Source organism: Siniperca chuatsi, linkage group LG9 (assembly GCF_020085105.1).
Source record: "Siniperca chuatsi isolate FFG_IHB_CAS linkage group LG9, ASM2008510v1, whole genome shotgun sequence".
Lineage (NCBI taxonomy): Eukaryota > Metazoa > Chordata > Actinopteri > Centrarchiformes > Sinipercidae > Siniperca > Siniperca chuatsi.
In genome coordinates, this window is record NC_058050.1 from 13,286,228 (window position 1) to 13,309,868 (window position 23,641).

Here is a 23,641-nt window from a genome sequence, read left to right on the forward strand (position 1 = left end):
GCTGCTATATAATCCCATGAATTGGATCCGTAGACTCTCTCAAAAATGATCCAGATTACCAACCGGGTGGGCGACAATAAGTCCACGGTAAAATGACAGAGGATGACTGATGTGATGACAGATAAGCGTATATCAGAAAGTCTGCAGGAATTGATGAACAGAGAAGCATGAAGGGTGACTTTGAGCTGTAGGTAAGGGTATGCCCAACTCTCAGTACCCGACCGACTCCAACACAGCGTCTCCCTCTTCAGAGGAGTATTCGTTTCACTGCATTTCTCACCCACTCTGTCTCCTCTGCTCTCTCTCCCTCTCCCTTCCTCCTTCTTTCCCTTCTCTGCCACTGCCGGCATCACACTCTCTCCACTTGTTTTCTACTACCTCTTCAGACCCAGCTCTCTACCTCACTCTCCTTTCTTCACCCTCCCTCATCTTCTCTCCTTATTTCTCTCTCTTCCACTCTTTTTCTGTTAATACAGAGGAATGCAGTATGTGGCAGGCTGTGGCTCTCTGGCTGTTGATACTTGCGACTCTGCTCCGGGGTGAGTGACTTTCATTGGTGCTTTGAGTGAGACTGTCCTCTAACAAGTGTGTGTTTTCTGCATGTGCTGTATACACTGTATGTGCTCTTGCATGTCTGTGCCACCGAGCACTCTGTTCTTGATAACTGTGCACACAGCAACTCACTTGGACACTGGATGAGTGTTTGTTGGTGTGCAGCAAGATGGAAAAAAATTGATTTATTTTTACAATGAGCAAGCAACAGTATGAAATGTAATTATATTTACTGCAGATTACATAGCTGAGCTGGCATTTTTGTTATAGATGTATAGATAAGACAGTACTGTAGTAGATAGATCGAGAGAGAGATAGATATAGAGATATGGTGAGAGAAAGAGAAGGGTGATTGTGAGGCTGCTAGCGGTTAATTTACTATAGATGGACTTTATGGACACTAGGGACTATTAAACTGAATTATAGGCATAGCATCTGTGGAGTCATATTGATATTAATTAAGGTCTAGTTAGTGAATATAGATTTGACACCATACAGTAAGTGCATTAATCCAAGACCATTTAGCACTCCTACTTTATGCAAAGGGGTGTATACTGTTTGGCTGTAGAACAGGCGTTGTGCAGCTATTTAAAGTGTGTAGTAGTTTTTAAACTTATTCAGTGTGCCTCTTATATCCACCAATGATAGCTCCCTCCACATCAAAGTGATTGCCTTGTGGAGAATGAATCAAGAGTGAATCGAAGCCCTTGGTGGAGTTATAGGGCAAAGAGAGACAATTCCCCGCGCTCACAGTCGTGAGTGCTGTGTGTGTCTGTCTGGGGTGTTTCAGTGTTTAATGGCCTCACTATTTCCTGCATTGGAATGAAACTGACATTTTTACAGCTGTGGAAAGACTCTGACTGTCTGCTGGTGATCAATCAGAGACGTAATTGATTAGGAGGAGTGGGATTCTTTCTCTCTGCTCTCCCCTCTCTTTTCTTCCTGCCTCCTTTCCTCTCTTTCTCGCGCACATTTTCATTCTCGGTTCTTTTCTCTTGTCCTGTGTCATCCACTTTAAGAGCAACTCCACCTTTAAAACGTTACCTTTTCCTATACCTCTCAAAGCCCACCCTCTGTTTTAACTCCAGTGGAGCATATCTACTCTCCCTCTGTTAGTTTGTTTCTTACCTTGCCTACAATGTCTGCACCACTTTTTTCTCAAACAATCCTTCCATCATTGTAATCACACCGTTTTTCTGCTAGTGCTATCTCTTCAGTGCCTTTTCCTTGTCTTCCCCGATGCAGCTTTCTCTTTGTAACTGTCACTTTTTCTCTTGCTCTTCTTTTGCGATTTGACTCTCCCATTTTTCCCACCCATCCTCTCCCCTCCATAAAAAAACTCCCTCCTCTATTCAGTATCAGTGCAGGGTCCCCACCAGCGATTTCTGCTCAGGGAGCTGCTGAGGGACTACAACCCCATGGAGAGACCGGTGGCCAACGACTCCCAGGCTCTCACTGTTCAGTTCTCATTCACTCTAATGCAGGTCATGGATGTGGTACGCATGCAAGAAATGCATCATCAACACAATTATACACCCATGCAATCCATTCTAAAAATTGTTATAGGATAAGTTCACATTTTCAAGTTTCAAGTCTATCTTAATACAATTTTCACATTCTCATTTGTACATTGGACATGCAAGTATTTACATTACTGTAAATGTGAGTATTGTGTGAGTATTGTTTCAAGACAAACATGAACAAGTATGAACCTATCCTTTAAATCATTAAAACACCTATTCCCTGATATGCTTTGTGTTTTGCAAGGATGAAAAGAACCAGATCATCACCACAAATGCCTGGCTGCAGATGGTTAGTATAATGAACAACATTAATAATGTGATATTGATTTGTGGAGTGAGAATGTTTTTGTACGCCCCCCCACCCCTTGCAGGATCAGTTACACAGTACCATCCCAGATGATGGTTGGGTTTCAGTGTCATGATAATGGGTGAAATCTGAAGACATTGGGACTTCAGTGCAGATTCCTTCATCCTTCTGCCCCAAACATGGCCTTATTATGGATATCATGAGAAGTGGCCAAGCTATTTATCTCTGTCAAGTCAATCTTATTTATACAGCCCAAAATCACTAATCACAATTTTGCCTCAAAGGGCTTTACAATATGTACAGCATACGACACCCTCTAGCCTTAAACCCGGAATAAGAAAACAAATTCCCCCAAAAACTTTAACAGGGAAACAAAGGAAGAAACTTCAGGAAGAGCAACAGAGGAGGGGTCCCTTTTCCAGGACGGACCAACATGCAAAAGATGTTGTGTACAGAATAGACCAAAATATCAATAGTAAAATTAAAATATGGAAAATCAGTGTATGTCTTGTCTATGTAAATTTGTGTATGTCTTCATGTTTTTGCTCATATGTAAAACTTGTGTTGTGCGTCTGTCTCCCAGCAGTGGTACGACCATTACCTCCAGTGGAACCAATCAGAGTATCCTGGAGTTAAGAACCTCCGTTTCACTCCTGACCAGGTCTGGACACCTGACATATTGCTTTACAACAGGTATGTAGCACACAAACATAGACACATACCCAGTGCTGCTGCTGCTGAGCTCCAAACTCTCTCATCACTGTGTCTCTATCCCCCAGTGCTCATGATAAGTTTGATGCCACCTTTAAGACAAATGTGCTGGTTAACTCCAGCGGCTTCTGTGAGTATCTGCCTCCAGGTACGTTTTTATTAATCAGCATCTTGTCCTCAAAACCACACTAAGTCTTCAGTCATTCTGCATTCATACAGTATTACTCATACTGAAGCAAATTAGTTCTAAGACTGTTTACTGCAATCAAATATTTTCTTCTTCACTTACTTCCAGATGGCTGCAACAAACAATATTTTTAATCAAGTTTTTTCCCTTCATTACATCTTGGGATGATTTTACTTTACTTTGATATTTTCTTCCCTTTCACTGTAAACTATTTTAACTGTTGTTTTTTCTGCTTTTCAAGGAATATTTATCAGCACATGTAATGTGGATGTGCGATGGTTTCCATTTGACATCCAGCGCTGTGAACTGAAGTTTGGCTCCTGGACATTTGATGGCTGGCTGCTGGACATCCAGATGAAGGAGGCAGATGTGTCAGGATACATGCCCAATGGAGAGTGGGACCTAGTGGGTAAGGCAGGTTGTCAAGGGTCTGGATGACAAACACTGTTGCTTAGTAACAGTGCTTACATTACCGCCATGCAGTGCTGCACCTGACCTGTAAAGACTTAAAGATTAATTAGATTTATATATAGATGTGTAACACGATTTTAGTGTAGAGAATTAGCTGGAGTATGCCTTATGAAGTGAAACTAAACTGAATGAAAATACAGTGGCAATACTTCCATACACTTTTAGCTTTGATGTTTTCATATGCTTTTATGCACTTACAGTATGGTTCATATTGCCACCACAATGTAAATGTGAAAAAAAAAATGTAATATATAATTCTAGCATATTCTGCCACCAAGCAGACACCGTCCTTGATTTTCATAAAGTCACTGATTTTCATAAAATTAGATCTGTCCTTCTACTCTCTGTTTCAGCTCTGTTCAATAACATCTTTTTACGATGCAGATCATATGTCAGACTTTTTTTGATATGCTTCTCAATCCACAGCACTCTGCAGCCTACTTCCTCCTCACTCAGTCAAAAAATATCCAGTGGTTGTAACAAAATACAGTTTATTAGTTATATTGAGTTCCTGACATTATTTATGTGTTGTTTTCTCAACCCCTCTGGTGTTCGCTGCATTAGTTGTCTCCAGTTGTCTTGCTGGATCTGTGTCTTTGTCCGCTCAGAGGTCCCGGGAGGTCGTCATGAAGTTTTCTATGACTGCTGTGCAGAGCCCTACCCTGATGTTACCTTTGTGGTGACCTTACGAAGGAGGACCTTGTTTTACGCTCTCAACCTCCTCATCCCCTGTGTGCTCCTCTCCTCCATGACCCTGCTGGTCTTCCTGCTCCCTGCCAACTCGGGGGAGAAGATCAGCCTGGGTGAGGAATAATAAGAGGAGGGTGGAAAAGAACAGAACAGAACGAGGGGGTTGGTTACAATAAGAAGGGTTGAATGTGAAAAAATGGAAAACAAGAGGTACATCTGCTTTAAGATAAAATATATTTCTTGCTGCATATTCTTTACTCCTTCCTTGTGAAAGCATGGGATTATTTCACTCTTCTATTTACAATCTCTCTCTGTCAACATTACTGGAAAACCTTCAATCAGCTCTATAGAGCTTTTGTGCGGTGTCAGGAGGGCTGAGATGGAGAGACAGAGAAAAGACAAAGACAGAAAAGGCGGCAGGGAAGATGAGAAAGACTAAAATCGAATGAGTTTTCCTTGGAGTGTCAGAAAGACGTGATGAGAAGTCAAGTGCAACATACCAAATATACTGTTCCACTGAGTGTACTCATGTACTTTCTTCTCTAAAGGATTCTGTCTTCTTTTTTTTGTAACCCACTCCCTACTGTCTTGTGTCTGCCTCCAGGCATCACGGTTCTGCTTTCTCTGACTGTCTTCATGCTATTGGTTGCAGAGATTATGCCTGCCACTTCAGATTCTATACCCCTGATAGGTCAGTTTCTTTCTGTCTATGCACATGTGTATCTGTTTGTGTGTTTTGGTGTTTTTTGGGGGGAACTGACATTGTTCACAGATTGTCAGCAGTCTTATGAGTGAACTGTGCTCCCCTCCTGTTGTTCTCAGGTCAGTACTTTGCCAGCACCATGGTGATTGTCGGGATGTCAGTAGTAGCCACAGTCATCGTCCTTCAGTTCCATCACCACAACCCCAACAGTGGACACATGCCTCGTTGGGTGAGTTTTGATAATAATATAATAATAAACTTTATTTATGGAATATTCAAAATGCAATAAATCCAAAAACAGATAACCACAATAGTACAATGAAATACAAAAACAAGAATAAATCAAGAAAAGACATGCTTAAAACACAGTGGTTAAAAAGGGATGAATATAATAAGAGGCAGCCAAATTAACTAAAATCAGGGTAAGCTATATGATAAAAGTGTGATTTGAGAAGTGATTAAAAGAGGGCACACATTCAGCTAAGCTTCTCAGGCAGGTTGTTCCAGAGTCTCAGGGCCTTAACAGAAAAGGCTTGATCAGCCCTGGTTTTTATATCTGACTCTGGGGTGGAGGTCACTGCTCAAGGATCTCAGATTATGTGAAGGTCCGTAAGGACTTAACAGTTCAGTAATATAGCTAGGTGCCTGGTCATGAAGTACCTTAAAAGTTAACAGCAAAAAATTCTAAATCAATTCTGAAACAAATAGACAGCCAGTGTAAAGAAGCAAAAACAGATTTAATATTATCCCATCCCATTAGTTCTGGTTAAATGCTGACTTTTGTAGCCTGTCTGAGGATTTTTGATTAAGGTAGATGAAAAGTGTATTGCAATAATGTGAAGATGTAATGAAATAAAGGCTTGTATGAGATTTTCAGTGTCTTTAAAATAGTATAGGTCAAATCTGTAGCAATGTTCCTAAATTGATAAAAATAAGACTGAGCAAGCTTAGCAACATAGTGATTCAAATTTAAGCTGGGATAGAATATTATACCAAGATTTAAAACTGGAGGTTTTAATGTTGCACGAATACTAAATGTGGTTGAACCTGATCAGGCCAATAAAGACCATAAATAATTCTTTATTTTCATCTCATGTGTGTTTATGTGTGAAAATGTGCTTCTGTGTTCTTTAATTAATAAAAATTCTTATCAGTATTTGTGTCCTTGCGTGTCAGGTGCACTTGGTTCTGCTGCAGTGGGTTCCTTGGTTCCTGCGGATGAAGCGTCCGGGAGAGGGAGCGGAGCCGACTCTTTCCAACAGCCAGACAGACTCTCAGAGCAAGACCCTGTCCTCTCCTACCACCACCACTACCACCACCACCATCCCCACACCAGTGCCCTCCAACCTCCCCCAGAGCCTCAACTCCCTACAGGCCAGCCTGGCTCAGCTCAACCACCCTCTGTCACACTCACTGCCCCACCGGCCCAACTCTCAGGCTGTTAACCTCCCTAATCCCAGCCACAGAGATCCCAGCCACAATCCACATTCACAGCCCAACGGTCATCTGCTTTACATGGGCTTCCAGACTTTCCAGACCACTGCAGAGCTAGAGCCAGTTCAGAGGAGCAGAACCTCAAGTCATGGGAGGATTAACAGTGGACTAGGTGGAGGAGAAGGAGAGGGAGCAGCAGCAGGAGGAGGACCAGCTGGAGATACACCTATTCATCACCACCTCCCATCTTCCAAGTTTGGGAGCCCCCCACAGGAAACTCCTTTGTCCCCAGACCCTGACCCATCAACCACATCCTCTGGACCCTGTGGCCTAGAGGCTGTGGCTGGAGCAGGGAGATCAGCTGCTATACACACCCACAGCGGTGTGATTCGATCTGTGTCAGTAGACAACCAGCTGCAGGCTCTTCTGGGAGAGGTGCAGTTTTTAGTTGAACGCGTTAGGGAGCAGGACCGCCAGCTCAGTTTGGCGGAGCAGTGGCAGTTTGCTGCAGCTGTCATCGACCGCCTGTTCCTGGTGGGATTCAGCGTTTTCAACATCATCTGTACCATTGCTATTCTCATGGCTGCACCAAACTTTGGAGAAGCACTGTCAAAAGACTTCCTCTGACAGAACAAAAAACACAGAGATTTGAGAGTGGGAGATGTTAAGGTATAATACAGATAAAGATTTGTTGGAAGCACAATTGCTGTTAATGACACTGGGACATACAACAGCAAATATTTCCTATTCAGTAAGCTGGAGTGGACTATGATTCAGAAACATTACGGTGCGATTCTTAACTTGAAAAGTCTGCCATTTTTCATGATAAATCACGCTCACATTTACCGTTCACACATTCTTTTTGCAATGGTTTCTGTTGAAGTTTGATTGATGTGTTTGTTTCTCCCAAAAGGCAGCACTCCACAGCAGTAAAAAATTTAAATAATCACCTCATGCCTTGCTCATTTGGGTGAATTTTATTTTCAAGGAATGGACTGACAACTGAAATTGAATTTCATCAGAGCATCAAATGTCTCATTGGAATATCGATGACGGTTTGTGGACTAATCAACAAAATCATCAGTGAATTTTTTTTAACAGTTAAATAAGGATTTTTTTGGAATAGTTTAGTGAATGAGGATCCCAAAGGAAATGAATTTATGTGAAAACTGGGAAGCATGACTTCATTAAATTTGTTATAAAGTATTTGTACTATCGTCTTGAGATGCTACATGGAGATGCTCAGTAGAAAAACTGGAAACTGATGTGCTGCATGTAAAATGATGAGCTTTTACAAACATGCAGGATTAATTTCACAGTTTACACTTTCAGAGTTACATTAAAATTGACTATGTTTACTGTTTACTGATAGTCTTCCATTGATTATCAGTGGACATTTTTTTGTTACATGCTTCCCCAAATTTTATGAATACTGCGGTACACACATTTTGTTACGACTGAGGGGTTTCTCTGCAGGATTTTATTATTTGATTTTTGTAGAATTTCAATTCAATTCTCACTTTCATTCAAGGTTTTCCCAAGTGTTTTTTTCTTTTAATATGATGTCCAAAGTCATTGTGATCAGTATTGTTCCACATGAATATTCTGTTCCTGAGATTAAAAACAGAAAAAGAAGAATCTTGTCACAATAATACATGCAGTGGGATGATGACATTGGTGATTAATTTCTGCAGCACCATGTTAGCTTCATATTATACTGTAGTGCTTACTATGATGCAGAAAACATACTAATATCCCTAGAAAAATATGCCAACTACTGCTGAAGGGATTTATTTTTAATTATTATTAAATGAATTATTTATTCATTTTCGATAAATCTAAACTGTGTACAATGACATGATATCTCAGCTGAGAGGGTTGGATAAAGTAGTCTCTCTCTTGTTTCAGAATATAGGATACACTTTGAAAACAGCTAGAACAAAGATTTCAAAGCTTTGGTTTTATTCGTGATGTGGAACATTATTGTCTTTCTGTACAGACACACATAAGGTTCAGATTGCAATGTGTGAATGAAGGAAATTATAGGTCATATCACAAGGTTTTTTATCTTATTGACAAACACACCACAGCATACCTCACACTCTTGTGTATGCAGAAAATTATAATCTCCACGATCCTGACTTTGAATGTAAATCATACCATTTATTTTGCAGAAGTGTTGGACATTCGAATGCCAATAGGTTGTGACAGACCGAGCTGTGAACATTGTGAAATAAACTGTCTCGTCTTTTGTACTCTCTAGGCATGCATCAAATGTTCTATTCTCTGGCTTGCCTCCCTTCGATCGAAGTTTAAAAAGGACACAGAAACAGAGGAGAGGAGTATTGATGGAGAGGGGATATGGGAGGAAAAAGCCAGAGAGACGAAAGGGAAGATGGAGGTAATGAAGCACAGGAATAAAGAGGGCAAAAGGAAGAAAGAGACAGAAAGAGAGATGGAAGGGGGGGCTATGCAGAGGCACAGAGACGGATAGGATGCAGAGTGAAAGAGATCACAGGAAGAACAAGGTGGTTGTATGGTTGAGAGAAACAGAGGAGGGAGGAAAAAATGTGCTGAGAAAGCAAATAGGAGCCGATAAAGTTTTTAACTGATTGCTCATTAATGAGAGAGGGAGAGGAGGAGTGGGAGAGGAGGGGGGAGGAGGAGGAGGAGAGGATTGAATTCCTCCTCCTTCTCCTCTGGGATACTGCTGCTGCTAAACTGTACTTAGACCAGCATTTAGGGGTGACTGGACATATATTTTGCATTGGCAAGGGGTGTCTTTATCAGAAGTTATGCGAAGGATCTTGGCAAACATTCCCATGTAAAATGATTGACTATGAAATAATGCAAACACTTTATGATGATTGAATTTGGCTAATTGGTGTCTTGGCACAGCTGCACTCAGACCTTCAGCCCTGAGGCTATTCATTTGGCTTTAAATGTTTTCATTGTAAGAACAGTATGTGCAGGCAGAGTACTTCACTATTGAAGCAATTCACCGTGCATTTCAATGGCCTACTGAGCTCCTTTTGTCTGTGTGACTGCCAGGGCTGCTGCCTAACACAGTTGAGAGATGCAATACAGCACAGGTAATAAATCTAAGATACTCCCCTCCTCTGGTGAGTCAGTCATCCACCTGCTCTGTCGTCAGCTCATGCAGAGCTGTTTGTTCAGCAAACCAAGTCACACAAAAGAGAGGAGCATGATGCAGCGAGCAGGAGAGTGGGATGCAGAAAGCGTATCTTTGGTATCAAGGGGCCACTGCAATGTGTGGCTGCAGCTGTCGCACAAATTTGCACCCACATCCACAGACACATGAAGCAGCGCAACCACAAACCCACATCAAGTGGTAAAGTGAGGACCCTGCTGCAGACCTAATGCAGTAACCACGCATACTCCTAAAGTCGTTTTATGTCTCTCTAGTTCTTTCTCTCTCTCTCAAAACCCCCCCAAAAAGAACTACTGAAATTAAAGAAAGCTATGACCACACAATATTTTCTTTGTTTACCCGCTTATCATCCCAGACAGGTTTCCAGCCCATCATAGGTTTTTCACAATCAGTCCTCTGGACTTGCATGTCTTTGCAAAGTAGGGGGGAAACCGAAGAAAACACACCAGTACAGTGGGAACATGCAAATACCACACATACATACAGGCTAAACCAGCTAAGACAGCAATTGTAATGAATGAGTAATGCAACAGTCCTGTCTTAATATTTCAGCTCTCCAATGTTACATTTTGAAATATCAATTTATAGATACAATTCAGCAATAAAGTCTCTTTGTTTTGTTTTAGGGATATTTTTCTTTAATTAAATTATCATTTAAGTTACACATCAGCTTGTCCCCTCTCTTCATATGATCAAGGCGTGGTATGAAAATGATCAGCACTCTACAACACTCAAGTCTGACCATGTGCAAGACGTCTCTCAGGACAGGACAGTTAGCTTTTCAAAATTCAGATGTTCTAAGATAATATCCTACATCACCAACAGTCAATAGCTATTAATTATTTGGTGCAGACACGCCATGCAGGTCGATATGGAACAGCTATTTCACTGCCTGCTGGGTAATTGTCTCCCAGATCTCATTAGAAGACACTGAAGTTGGGTAGAGACGAGGAGGACAATGCAGAAGAGAGGAAGAAAGAAAACAGATCTGGGTACACAAAGGGAGAGTGGGAAAAGGAGTGTAAAATCATCTTTATAGGATAAATCTCACTCTGTTTACTGAGAGGCTTGTGTGAAACTTCATGATTTTGGCAGTCCTTAACTCTCAACTCCCACCCACTGGTGTTGTCTCAGGTTCCAACCATATAATTCCCACACACAGACACACACATCCTTGTACTTTTATCTTTGTGAGGACCGTCATTGACATATTGCATTCCCTAGCCCCTTAACCTAACCTTAACCATCACAACTAAATGCCTAACCCTAACCATAGTCTAATTCTAACCTAACACTTAAAACCAAGTCTTAACCTTCAAACAGCCCTTTGAAGTTGTGAGGACCGGCCAAAATGTCCAGACTTTCTAAAAATGTCCTCACTCTCTAGATAAAAAACATGTTTCAGTCCTCACTATGAAGCAAGTACAATTACACACACACACACACAAAAACTAACTTTGCATCAATAAATCGGTTTATTTAAAAGAATATGTTACAATTTATTACAGTAAGCGACGTAACCAAACACTTTGTCTTTAAATTTTACATTTCAACATGTCAAAGAATATGCAGGTTGTCAATCTCCATTCTCCTTCTTAGTGTGGCTCTTTGAAAAGACAAACCATATCAGAAAAACTTAACAGAAATGCTGAATTTAACATTGTATCTTACTGAAATAAATAATGCTAGTGACATTTAACTTTAGTCAGAATGAGAGAGAGAGAAGGGGGGGGGCACACTTAAAGGTGGGCAGATCAGACAATCGACCACGTCAGACACGGTCCAGTAAACAGACAAGAATCCTGGGAAATGCGTTCAGCATTCAATCTCTCAATTCAAGACTCAACACATTCCATTAAACCTCCTTTACACACCCACCAAACCCTGTTGAAGCTCATTAATCACCCAAAATGGCTTTTGTGAACAGCACCACCATTATAAGAAGCACTCTTAGTAAGAGCCACTGATATCAATCCAGGACTCTTTACTTGCTTGTGGATAACAAAAATACTGTTGATATCGTCACTACGAGCTAAATAGGAGTTCGGGCTGGGCGATAATTGAATATTATGGTTTACTGGCATTCAATGACATCATATTTTGATCACATGATCTTATCGTCTTTGCTTTGAGCATCAGTATGATTATCTTACATGTGATTTTGCATAAATTTGCCATATTATGATGATAAACAACCATATCACCCAGCACTAACAGGAGTTCTCATTTTGTGAAAGCTAGTAGCAACTGAACATGTAATATATTTCAAATAACTTTCAAAATGTAAGAAAAATGTCCTTCTGAATGAGTTGATAATGCAATAAAGCTACTTAGATTTGATGAATAAAGTAGTAACATCACAATATTGCACTGAGAAATTATGCATATTTAATGCCAGCATTAAGAGTGCCAAGTTTTAATGACATAATAACCTGTAATTAAATTATTCTTTCTTTATTTGTCAGTCTGAGGTCACTATTGCATCATTAGATAATTATGTTATTACATTATTATTATGACATTATTCTAGGAATGAGAACATTAACTGGGCTCATTTAAAGGGACATTAAATTACACTGTTTATTACATTATACTGCAGTTATGTGATCAGTTGCTACAAAGCCTTTAGTGACTGTGCAGTTATCCTTATATCCTTATATCCATCATGTTGATGAAGGGTGCAAGCTGCCCTTTTTGCTAAGAAATCCTCTTCCCACTTAACCTGAATCTGGAGTGCATGAGTGGTTCAACAGTACAGCAAAGTACTAGCTACAGAGATAAATAGTACTGCAAGTGGAAAGGCTGATTGAATTACAGGCCTATTATAAATCCTGTGGGAGATCTCAGAAACAAAGTAATCACTGCCGACAAGAAAGACAGACAGGAAGAGATGGACCCCTGCTGTCTTGTATGGGTAATGCACACTAAACATACTGTACTACACTTCCACTCTTCTGATCAGTGCTCCACATCACTACTGCTCTACAATGGCCTCAAAACATTTGCATGGAGTGTTAACATTATACTGTAAATACAGAAAAGTTTAATGCATGGCTCTGCACACTGCACACATCATTTGATGATGCAGTACGTAATCATACTGTAGTCAGTCAGTCAGTCAAAAATGAATGTAAACTAAGTACAGGCTAGTTCCAGTATTACGCCCACTATCTGCTTCTTAGGTTACATTTCCCACATTTGGAGGTTGTTAATACTGTTGGATAAAGTGCAACAATAGTCTAAAGTTTAACATGTTCCTTCTCATGTGTCAAATCCTCACAGCTGTGTGCTCTGTGCACCCAAATCTCTGAGTGAAAAATGTGTCTAACAATCCTACAAAATGTCTGCTTTCTCTTTCAATTTTCTCATATGCCATATTACAATGTTAATACTTTTCTTTTATAAATGCAAATTTAGCGGCAAACAGATGAAAATGTATGTATGTGAAGTAATTCAGCTGTGACTTACATCCTGAGGAACTCGCTCTGGTTGGCCCCTTGCCTTTTGGGGCCCCCTTCACGCATAGTTAACACCCACAAACACACATGCACGCTAACAACTGGCCAAAAAGACAAAGAAGACACTGCTGCTCTGATCCATAAATTGAGAAGCTAACTGTCTTCCTGTGGTCTCCCCTGTGCGAGCACTAACAGCTTTCACTTTCCCTTGTTAGTCCGCCAATACTTCCTTTTTCACTTCAGCTTTCTCTTTCCAGTAGGACTACTTCAGAGGAGGCTCAAAACCTCCTCATGTACAAGTAACATTCCAGTTCAAGTCCCTTCCAGTAAGAAGAAGGCTTGCATGAATCCATGGCTTTGCTCTGCTTAATGAATGATTATGATGTGCTGGATTCAACAGTTCTGGTTTATGTAGCTTTTTATGCTTCTGTTCATTCGATTTGTTCATTTGCAGATGGTTGTTGGTTTGCATGTATCGGGGGGTAGCTTCTCAGGTTGTAGCCGATGGAGTGAAAATGAAGACCATGTGAGTGTTGTTAGGTCTGGGGCTAGATGAGGGCCGAACTGAGCTGAGTTGGTGATGGTGGTGTCTAGTTAAGAGGTAACAATCTCCCTTCCTAGGTGCCTCCATCCCTTCTGTGCCTCAGCAGCTGGAAAATATTCTGCAACAGAAACAGCAATCAAGAGAGACAGAAAACAGAGAAATTCACCCAGGCTATTACTGGATCATAGACTGGACAGAGGCAGGCAAAGCCTTACCTTGCCACACATACCATCTTTACTGCAGTTCTTATTGTCCTTGTCTGTAGCCTCCTCTTCCACCTGGAGAAACACACACATTGCAGGTATTAGTAAAGGACACAAATAAATGGCTTGTAATAGAGTAAGTTAGTCTGTTAGTAGATGGTCCTTACCTCCTTCCTCCACTTCAGCTCACAGAAGACTCTCTCGAAGCACTCGTGCATGTAGTTAAACTGAACATCGACCATGCACAGCAAATACAAAGAGAGAAACATGGATTTAGATAAAGAAATAGTTTAACATTTTGGGAAATAAGCTTACTCGCTTTCTGGTGAGTAAGACGACAAGATTGATACCAATCTCATGTCTGTACTGTAAATATAAGGTTACAGCCAGCAGCTGGTTAGCTTAGCTTAGCACAAAGACTGGAGAAAGAAGGAAACAGCTAGTCTGGCTCTGTCAAATGATAACAAAATCCACCTACCAGCACCTCTGAAGTTGCTGGTAGGTGGATTTTGGTAGTGCTATGCCAGACTATTTCTTAGCTGGAACCTTTAACTTCCTGGAGTCTCCACTGGTTGCCTGGCAACTGCTCACCGCCAAGAAATAGTGTACAAGTGTAAATTGTATGGAGATACAATGTGTTAGGTGAGCTTTAGACGTGCTGGTAGGCAGATTTTTTGTCCGGTCTTTATGCTAAGCTAAGCTAACCGGCCGCTCGCGGAAGCTTCACATTTACTGTACAGACATGAGAGTGGTATTGATCTTCTCATCTAACTCTCTGAAGAAAGCGAATAAGCAAATTTACCAAAATCTAGAACAATTCCTTTAAATTATAGCAGTAACTCTACTGATATTGAGCATTTTTATTTTACTTAAACAATTACAAAGAAAAGCAGGTTCTGAAAGTATGCAACAGGAAATCATATACTGTATATCCAGACGCTTTTTTTAAATTAAAAAGATGTTATGAATGTTGAAGGCGAATAAGATAGTCAGGAAAATGGTTATCTAAGTCATTACTCTTTAAAACTGAACATAACCTGTTGAAAAGGATGATTACCTAAATTTAAAATACATTTCCTTTCATTATCGGTTTTAAAATTTTCACATGATTTATAGTTAAAAAATTCTATAACTTCATATTTTTTATGCCTGTGGGAGTTTTATTTTCACTACAATACTTTGAGTACTATAGCACATGTATAATAATGTACGTGTGATACTCACGTAGGGTGTAAATATCTTGACCCAACGTGGTTTCTTCTCTCCTCGTGCATATTCAAAGCAAAAGGCCATGCCCTCCTCATCTGTGTCCCACCTCTGCATCTCCCCCCACTCAAATGCGATCACCTGGTTCTGGAACAACACTGAGGCTTTAGTGCACTCACTCCATTTTAAACAGAAAATATTTTTATATAAAAAGGCACACACGCTAACAAACCCTTGCCCTTACCTCGAGTGTCCCTTCCTCGGTGCAGGCGTGCAGCTTAAAGTGGTGAATGCTGATGGCTGTGATGACGTGGCCTTTACGTCGGGAGTCGCAGGAACAGTGGGGGAATATGATCTCATTGTAGCCCTCGCAACCCCTCAACAAACTCAGATACTGAGAGAAAGAGGCAGAGGACAGAGGAGACAAGATAGTGTATTTATTATACAGTATATTACAATATGTAGTTTTGCAACTAACTAAAGTTTAGATGCAGGATGCATAGGGCGGCTGTGGCTTAGTGGTAGATCGGAAGGTCTGCGATTCGATCCCGGCTTCCCCCAGCCCACATGTCGAAGTGTCCTTGGGCAAGACACTGAACCCCAAATTGCTCCCAAGTGTTTGTGAATGATTAGTTCGTTTCTTTGGACTGATGAGCAGTTGGCATCTGCCATCAGTGTATGAATGTGTGTGAATGGGGTGAATGTGATATGCAGCACGCTTTGAGTGGTCGGAAGACTAGAAAGGCGCTATACAAGTACAGTCCATTTACCTTCTGATGTTTAACTGTATCTATGCTTTATAGCCATAAAGCAGAGTACAGTCAGACACTATAGTTATTCTCTGCAGCCCAACTGATCTGAAAATAGGATGTGAGTATTTACTTGTAGGGGCAGGTTCTCTCCAAAGTGAGGGTAATTTATTTGTTTTCTGACAGAAGAAAACTCACTCACTTTCTATGCACATTTTCATTGTAAGGATTTGTGTCTTTGACACTCCAGTCAAACCTGCACTCTCATTGTTAGACAACCTCCATCCCCCAGAAGACTTTTGTTTTTTCCACTTTGTTAGATCACACACAGTGAAGGGAGAAGGGGATGACATAAGACACACTGAACCACAATGCGTAACTCTATCTGTCTCTGTAAGTTACTCAGGAACAGCAGTAGAGTAGCAGTCTGGTGTCTGTACATATGTGAGAGACTGACCATGGACATCTTCTTCTGCTCAGCCAGCTTCTGCAGCTGGTAGGACTTCTGCTCTGCTTTGATGAAGCCTTTCTTCACATCATCTGCAGCCTGTAAAAATAGAGCCAATCAGGGGACACTGTTTAAATAAAACAGAAAAACCACATAAATACAGCACAAAGAAAGACAGACATATGCACACACCTGGTGGAAGAAGTAGTTGACAGCAAGCTGGTTGTCATTGAGCAGAATCTCCTCTTCTGTAGTGAAGAGCCACTTGCGCAGGGTGAGGCAGGTTCCTGGGATGGCTGAGGTATAGTTCTGTACATACAGTTTGTGGGGGAACTCATTGGGGGCAAGCTTACGCACTGAAGAAGAAAACAGAAAAAGTGAAGGGAGGGAGGGAGAGAGTGATATCCCATTCTTATGTGGCGTGAAAAGTGTTCAGTCTTGAAATACTTCCTAGTTTCTCTAAATGTCTTGATATGAATTGTATTTCTTATTTTGTTGCATATTTGTTTAAAGCTGAAATCTATTATCTTTCTGCATGTTCAACAAAGCATTTAGTGTTCAATATGTTGGATAACAGATGCTCTGCTTGATGCCCTCATCTTGTTGGTATGCAGTGGGGAGAAAAAAAAAGGAAATCAACTGACTAACTGACAACTAGTAACTACTAAAATAATTTAAGTTTAAAGTTAGACAGCATTGTTGAACAGACAGGTGCAACCTGACAAACCTGATTAACATTTCTCAATAGCAGAGCATGGAGTTAATCTCCAAACAGGCTCAAAAAGTCATTTTTACTTCTTCCCCACACTCCACTATACAGATGGAAGATGGATATAATAATCATACAACTAAACTAAACAACTAAAAATATTACAGATTTCATAGTACCCAGAGAATGAATCTGACTGACTTCGGTGATCCCCTGACTTTTCCTCTAACAGGCTGACACGTCTGGCTTTTACTGATATATCCCAACAAATATTGTATGGATTGCCATGACATTTGGTAGAGACTCTCATGTCCCTCTTAGGCTGAATTGTAATAACTTTGGTGATCCCCTGACATGCCATCTCAGCCTCACAGAGCTGCTAGCGTGACTGTAGACTCTCAGTCTTGTTAAATTCTGCTTTGGCATTAAAGCTTGTTTAAATTTCAAATTGAGAGACAAAGAAACAAAAAATGACCAATTACAAAGCAATAAAAACAAGAGCAAGATGTGTTACAGAGGTGAGAACAGAGGTGCAAGACCAAGGATCAATTTCAAGAAGTGATCTAACAGGTGACTTGATTTAGTCGAAGCTTCTCAGGCAGACTAAAGTCTAATAGCTTTGGTATAGGCAAAGGGCCAATTTATGCCAACAGATGCATATGGAGTTAAAAGGTCAGTGACTTAACTTCAGTTATAGCATGCACAATAAATGTAAGGAAAAATATCTTCAAGTAAACACTGAAACTAAAAGGTAGCCAGAGTGAAAAGGCTAGAGGAAGGGTGGCTAGCCATCTTCTTGTTTTTGCACCAAGAAGAATTCTGCCGCTGCCTTTCCTCTAGTTTGGAAATAAGAGAGACTTTGGAGAGTGGAAGGAATGCAAATATTTATGATAATCTAATCTGCAACTGATAAAACTATGGATGAATTTCTCCACATCACATATTATTTGCCTGAAAGACACTACTTTGAACTCTTGTGACCTGCATGCAAAACTCAAATTCTCATAAAAAATCCCTTGTTTTTACTGCAACTGTACTGCTGCTTCTGTCTTTGCAGTCAGACAAAGCACACTGAATAAATTCAGTGCGGTGAAAAGAACTAGTTCCAATACAATTTCATTTAGTTGCTTTAAAAAAACCACACTAGCCTTGAGAAAGCGAGGACCAATTGAAGTGACATATAAGAACTTTCATATACAAAGGCACTCAGGTATTTATTCTAGATTATTTTGAAAAGGGTGGCTGTTGAGGAATGATAATAAAGATGGAAAACATTTTCGGTGTAGAAAAGGAGCATACACACAGACTCCAAGCTCAATGACATGTTCTTACTAACCGAAGGTGTGGTTGATGACCTCAAACAGAGCAAAGTAACTGGCTGTTACACTGTCCATCCCTAGTTTCATAACCACAGCCTGAAAGAAAGAGCGAGAGACAGAATAAGAGAGGGTGAAAAAAGGAAACAGAAAGAGTAAAACATTTACGAGATGACTATAATAAGGTCAGGGTTTTAATAGTTAATAGTTATACAGGCCTGTGTATGTGTTTACCTGGTAGACCTGGTCTGTAGTAGAGTTTTTGCGAACTCTGACAGTGAGCGTGGTTTTATCGGGCATGGCTATTCTCAACTCCACATCTGACACGCCGTTATAGTTCTAGATCATGAGAAGGAGGGACAAACTGTACAGTGAGTCACAGGCAGAGGACCACAAAAAGACACACACATGTAGGTTTTTCTTTTTTACCTCATCTGATTCAGACAGGAACTCCTGCATGATGTCACTTTCTCCAATTACCCGTACAGAGCACACTGCAGATGAGAAACTAATTATATTAGGTGGAGAGTTTTTTATATAAAGTATGTGAAATAACAATGGTTATACAATGACATAAAAGGTGTAGTTATGTACTTTGGAGTGGACAATATTTCTCCAAGACCTTTCCACACTTTTTGCCTATTTTACAAACCCCAGAGAGGATGATTACTACATTCTGACTTTATAATGGTTTTACAGAAACCCTACACCTCCTTCTCTCTCCCTGACCTTTCTCCAGGTATTCTTCCAGGCCTCTGCGTCGTGCGTCCAGCTGCTGCTCCGATAGGGAAAAAGGCCATTTCCCAGGCAGCTTGGGGAACGTAAAGTTGGCAAACTCCCTCTTCAGGTTTTGGTGTAGGATCACAAACTCACGGTAACGCTTGGAGCACAGCTGCCTGCCTGCCATGTACACATTATATACCTGGAAGAGAAAGAGTGTAGGGAAAGAGAACATTGAAAATGAATGTCCCCGTGAAAAGACGAGGAGTCCTGAATACAGAGTTCACGTTAAAGTCGTGGACACTGTAGTCAGTGTCATCTATGTTGTGATCCGATTATAAAAATTGTGGTGTAATCATGATTTTCTTATTCTCATCCACTCCTCTGTTTATGCTAAACCCTCACAGAACAGTCCTCCTATCTGAGCCTTCACTTATTCGGCCATTTATGCTTCCAAATTCATCGTCCTCCTCTCAATTAGCCATCTATGTATTCATCCACAAGTGCACCCACCACAAACTTTTCCTGGTTGAGCTCAGTGTGTTTGTAGCTCGGCACAGAGATGGGGACGGCCTGCTTGTCGGAGTAGTCATAGCAGGACTGGGCTGAAACGTCGTCTCCGGGATCCAGGCAGTCGGCCTCCTGGGGCGGTACAGACAGCACGGCCAGCACCAGCTCCCTCTCTCCAGCCCGGATCAGGTCCACCACCTGCTTATGGGTCGCTCCCTCTACATTCACACCGTTACTGTTGAAAACATGAAGGAAGAGATGTAGATGTTAGGGTGGTGAGACTATTAATAGTTAACTTTTATCACTGTTGTTGAGTTTATTTTTGATTTATGCAGAGCATTTTATCATATACTGCAATAAATACTATCTTGCTTAAAATATTTCATTTTTAATAAGAGTATTACTTATGTTGTTTGTGTCTATGGCACATTCTGAGGCTGGACTAAATTATACTGAAAGGTTTTACATATCGAGGAGTAAAAATACAAGACACATCTTACAACATAAAGCAATCAAATACAATAATACTAGAAATTGAAAAATTAAAATTGAAAGTTTCACAATGTTAGCATTATACAGGACTGTTGTATTCAGACACTTATAACTCATCGTTTTGCTTTGCAAGCTTATCTCAAGGGGAGAAAGCAAAGCACTGAATTATGAGATTCTTAGCAGAATGGATTTCAAGAATTATTAAAGCCCTAAATAGTACATATATTCTGAATGAAATGGCAGAAAGTGAATAAAGTGTTATAAAGTCAAAAAGCTCCTGTTTTTGCGTGGCAGAGTAACAGAGGCTTTGTCCTCAAAATCCCTCTGGGTTCACATTTCCCCCCTCAGGGATAAGACCTTTGGTTCATGTCATTAGCACAACTGAGCATGTGCAACACTGGGTGTGTGCCTTTTGGCAGGCATCTGTCAGAGGCATGACAGTGCTGATGACAGTGCTGTAGCGACCTGACCTATAGTTAACTTTACTCAAAACAGCCACAGCATCTCTTCTAAAAGCTCTCAGGATCACCTCGAGCTGTTTCTGACACTTTTAAAAAAACAAATTACAATGTTATGGGTAGGTTGGTGAATAATTATATTATTCTGTGCTTTACATTTTGTGCTAATGTAATGGGTTTTTGCAATTTAAACAATAGCTTGCAAATATAAGCATGAATGCACAAGTTGGCCTACCTTCTACTTGAACATTTTCGAAAGACTGCCTCAAATATCAGTTGTTAATTCATTTGCATAACCTGAATGCAAACCAGTCAATACCTTGGGGAAAATCTTAATCACAATTTCTGTGGCATAAAGTGGTTAGACAGGCTCTGATCCTCTAATACAATGGCTTCTTCTTTGAGTTGTGCAAAATAGTTTGATGTTGTTTAATATGTTGTTAAAATATACTTTGAACTTCTCAGATGGATAAAACTTCTCACGTCTCCTTTCCCCACCACCTAAGCCCTGTTCTCAATTCCCACACTGCCTAACCATGACCAACAATTTCCATTATTGTTTAATAGTTACCAGGGATGTAACAGTATGCAAAATGTTTGTATATGCTAATCCTACTTTTAATATGGTCTTCAGAGGATTCACATTTTGTCTACAAACATGCCTAACTCATATCCAGAGAGGTCGACAAATGTTTTGTCATCTCTTCCTCATGAAGACTACTGTCAATGTACACAATGAACACAATTGGCAGTGTCCACAGGTGGGAAGCCTGTGAGGGACCACAAAGCTGAAACTAGTTTTGGTGAAGAAAGATGATTATGTAGGTAGAACTAAACAAAGACACAAATAAAACCATTTTGCAGGTGTAGTGGGAAAAAATGTCTCCTACAACACAAAGTACAGACTAAGCAGTAGACTAAGCATTTTGGCAGCTCTTTCATTCTAGCAGCTTTATGACTATATAATAAGCACCTGACGTAGTGGCCCTAACCCTTTGCACTATCATCACTTCTGAGTGTGATAAGAAGTTTTAAAGAGACATTTTCCTGTGTGTCATATTTTCAGTTCTCATGTCTTTTTATAATTCAAGCTTTTGGTTATATCACTGCTGTAGAGTAGAGAGTTTTATATTTTGTACTCTATAATGTATGCACAAGCAATGAGTTAAATCTGCCACAACATATACTCTGCACAGCTTAACAAGAGAAGGGGTATTGTTTAACATGATACATATCATCAAGAAATGGGCTGAAAAAAGAGGGAGTTGTTTGTAAATGTGAAAAGAAGTATTGATTGCATAGAGAATAGCAGAGGCTGTATACCACTCCAGCTAGTATGCAGGCACTCCACTGTGTGTATACTTACTTATTGTGTACATACTGTGCCTTGACAGGAAGGCAGAAAGGCTGCATGCACCAAAGTCAAATCTTCAGCTATAAGTACAACACTGAATGTGTAAAGATATAGTCATATTTGGACCTGTCTTATCCGCTGCATGGGAGACACAGTAGATGAGACCATCCCAAATGAAGCTATATGCTATATTGACCAAAATAACTGATACAGGAATGAAATAAAAGGCCAAATGCACAAACATACACCCACATGCTTGCACACAAGCACATAGAAATAATGGGGTCAACAAACTGCCAGGTTACTGCAGGCCATCCATTAACAAAGCAGTGTGCAAAAGCCAGCCAATGAGATACTGAATTTTAGAGAGCGAAGCCAATCAGAATTGAACTGAAAGCATCCCTCCCTTTCTGCATCACCTTAATCCACACAAACAGACAGACAGAAGCACCAGTACTGATGCTGAGCTGTATGCTGAGTGTTGCTCTCCATAGCAACTGAGCCTAACATCAGCAAGCGATCTCCATGCATACTAACATGCCTGTGAGGACAGCCACCTCCACCCTAAATGCAGCACAAACATCAGTACTCATTGATAGTAACATCAAAGCCATGTGTGCTACTTTACCAAATTCAGGTATACTGATGATAATGACTTGCCTTGTTTTAACCTTCATGATTAAAGTAAGCAAAGTAAGCTATTCTAGATGCAGTGTGTAATGCAGAAATATTACACACTGCATCTGGTCACAATGATATGAATGTGTACAAGGGATGACTTGAGAATATTTGGCATGCTGTGGATGAGTAGAATCGGTTTCAGTGTGACGGGAATTCCTAATGATCCCTGGATCTTTTCTCTAGGACACACACAGACACTCCTTTCATTAGGATGAACGACGATTCTGCTCTGCAAGACCAGTATGATAGTGCTTGCACACACAGGCTTTTTGGTGGCCGAGATTGGACCGAGTAAAGAAACAGTGAATGATACTCACAGGTCCTGCTTGCCTTGATTTTCATTGAAAAGAGTAATTTGTACGTTACTTATAATATGCTTTTGGTTAAGCTAAGACAGTAGCCACTTTACTTACACCTCAAGAATCCTGTCCCCCTTCGAAATACCGGCTCTGTCGGCGGCACCTCCCGGTAGGACAGCACTAACATGCTGCAGTGGAGCGTACAGTTCCCCGTTAATGCTCCGTAGTTGCCCACCTTCACTAACTTGTCCCCGAACATTGAAACCATAGCCTGAATTAGACTTCACTATTCGAACTAGCCGTGGGCCTGAAGTAACGGTGGTTGCCGTCTGGCAGCTGCCGCGGGTGCCCGGTGTAACGTTACCGCTACCGGAGCCGTTACGAGAGGAAGGGTGAGGCAACGGAGGAACCGATGAACAAATTCCTTCTCCCTCGACGTCCGCCATTTCCCTACACTATTTGTATCATCCACTCCAATTCAGGTAACAATAAATATCCTACAAACATTAGCTGGTAGTAGCAGGCTAATCAGCTTGGCTAGCTAACTGACCGAGATCACCGGAAAAAGCCGATGGAGTCCGATGATTCGCGAGACCGCCCCAGGATGCGTTCCATGTGGGTCACTTCAGACTCCTTTTTGAGTGTGGATCGGTGTGTTCCCTGGGTAGGCCACATAATTGTATTCAGGCAAGTTGAGAGTCAGTCAGTGTTATTTTCAGACTAAATTACAATATAATAAACAAG

The 23,641-nt window shown here is 40.7% G+C and overlaps 2 protein-coding genes across 4 annotated transcripts; one reads left to right on the plus strand and one right to left on the minus strand.

Moving 5' to 3' along the window:
• The first annotated feature begins 274 nt into the window (after positions 1-274).
• On the plus strand, positions 275-8,840 carry LOC122882169 (neuronal acetylcholine receptor subunit alpha-7-like). Of its 2 annotated transcripts, none has more exons than XM_044209269.1 (10): positions 275-539; positions 1,909-2,048; positions 2,320-2,364; positions 2,966-3,075; positions 3,162-3,241; positions 3,522-3,689; positions 4,360-4,554; positions 5,046-5,132; positions 5,264-5,373; positions 6,321-8,840. In XM_044209269.1, exons 1-10 carry the CDS (start codon positions 488-490, stop codon positions 7,203-7,205), a joined length of 1,872 nt encoding a protein of 623 aa, XP_044065204.1. In that variant the 5' UTR covers positions 275-487; the 3' UTR covers positions 7,206-8,840. The 2 variants fall into 2 exon arrangements, with proteins under 2 accessions (XP_044065204.1, XP_044065206.1); XM_044209271.1 differs by having other exon boundaries at positions 2,969-3,075.
• Positions 8,841-11,202: 2,362 nt separating this feature from the next.
• Positions 11,203-23,498, minus strand: snx27b (sorting nexin 27b). 2 transcript variants are annotated; one of them, XM_044209273.1, is made up of 13 exons: positions 23,012-23,498; positions 19,617-19,848; positions 19,113-19,305; positions 18,813-18,877; positions 18,618-18,722; positions 18,404-18,482; positions 16,551-16,714; positions 16,368-16,457; positions 15,406-15,555; positions 15,180-15,308; positions 14,123-14,182; positions 13,968-14,030; positions 11,203-13,870 (listed from the first exon to the last, which is right to left on the minus strand). In XM_044209273.1, the coding sequence occupies exons 1-13, from the start codon at positions 23,341-23,343 to the stop codon at positions 13,826-13,828; spliced, it is 1,707 nt and encodes a 568-aa protein (XP_044065208.1). In that variant the 5' UTR covers positions 23,344-23,498; the 3' UTR covers positions 11,203-13,825. The 2 variants fall into 2 exon arrangements, with proteins under 2 accessions (XP_044065208.1, XP_044065207.1); XM_044209272.1 differs by having other exon boundaries at positions 13,982-14,030; positions 23,012-23,497.
• Between the last annotated feature and the right edge of the window lie 143 nt (positions 23,499-23,641).

Excerpts from the sequence above, each read along its gene's own strand:
- LOC122882169 (XM_044209269.1), top strand. The coding sequence starts at position 488 with ATGTGGCAGGCTGTGGCTCTCTGGCTGTTGATACTTGCGACTCTGCTC. Across the intron at positions 3,690-4,359 it reads TGGAGAGTGGGACCTAGTGG|AGGTCCCGGGAGGTCGTCAT; the intron begins GTAAGGCAGGTT and ends TTGTCCGCTCAG. Across the intron at positions 5,374-6,320 it reads GTGGACACATGCCTCGTTGG|GTGCACTTGGTTCTGCTGCA; the intron begins GTGAGTTTTGAT and ends CTTGCGTGTCAG.
- snx27b (XM_044209272.1), bottom strand. The coding sequence starts at position 23,343 with ATGGCGGACGTCGAGGGAGAAGGAATTTGTTCATCGGTTCCTCCGTTG. Across the intron at positions 19,306-19,616 it reads TCAACCAGGAAAAGTTTGTG|GTATATAATGTGTACATGGC; the intron begins GTGGGTGCACTT and ends TTTCTCTTCCAG. Across the intron at positions 15,309-15,405 it reads CCGAGGAAGGGACACTCGAG|AACCAGGTGATCGCATTTGA; the intron begins GTAAGGGCAAGG and ends GTGTTGTTCCAG.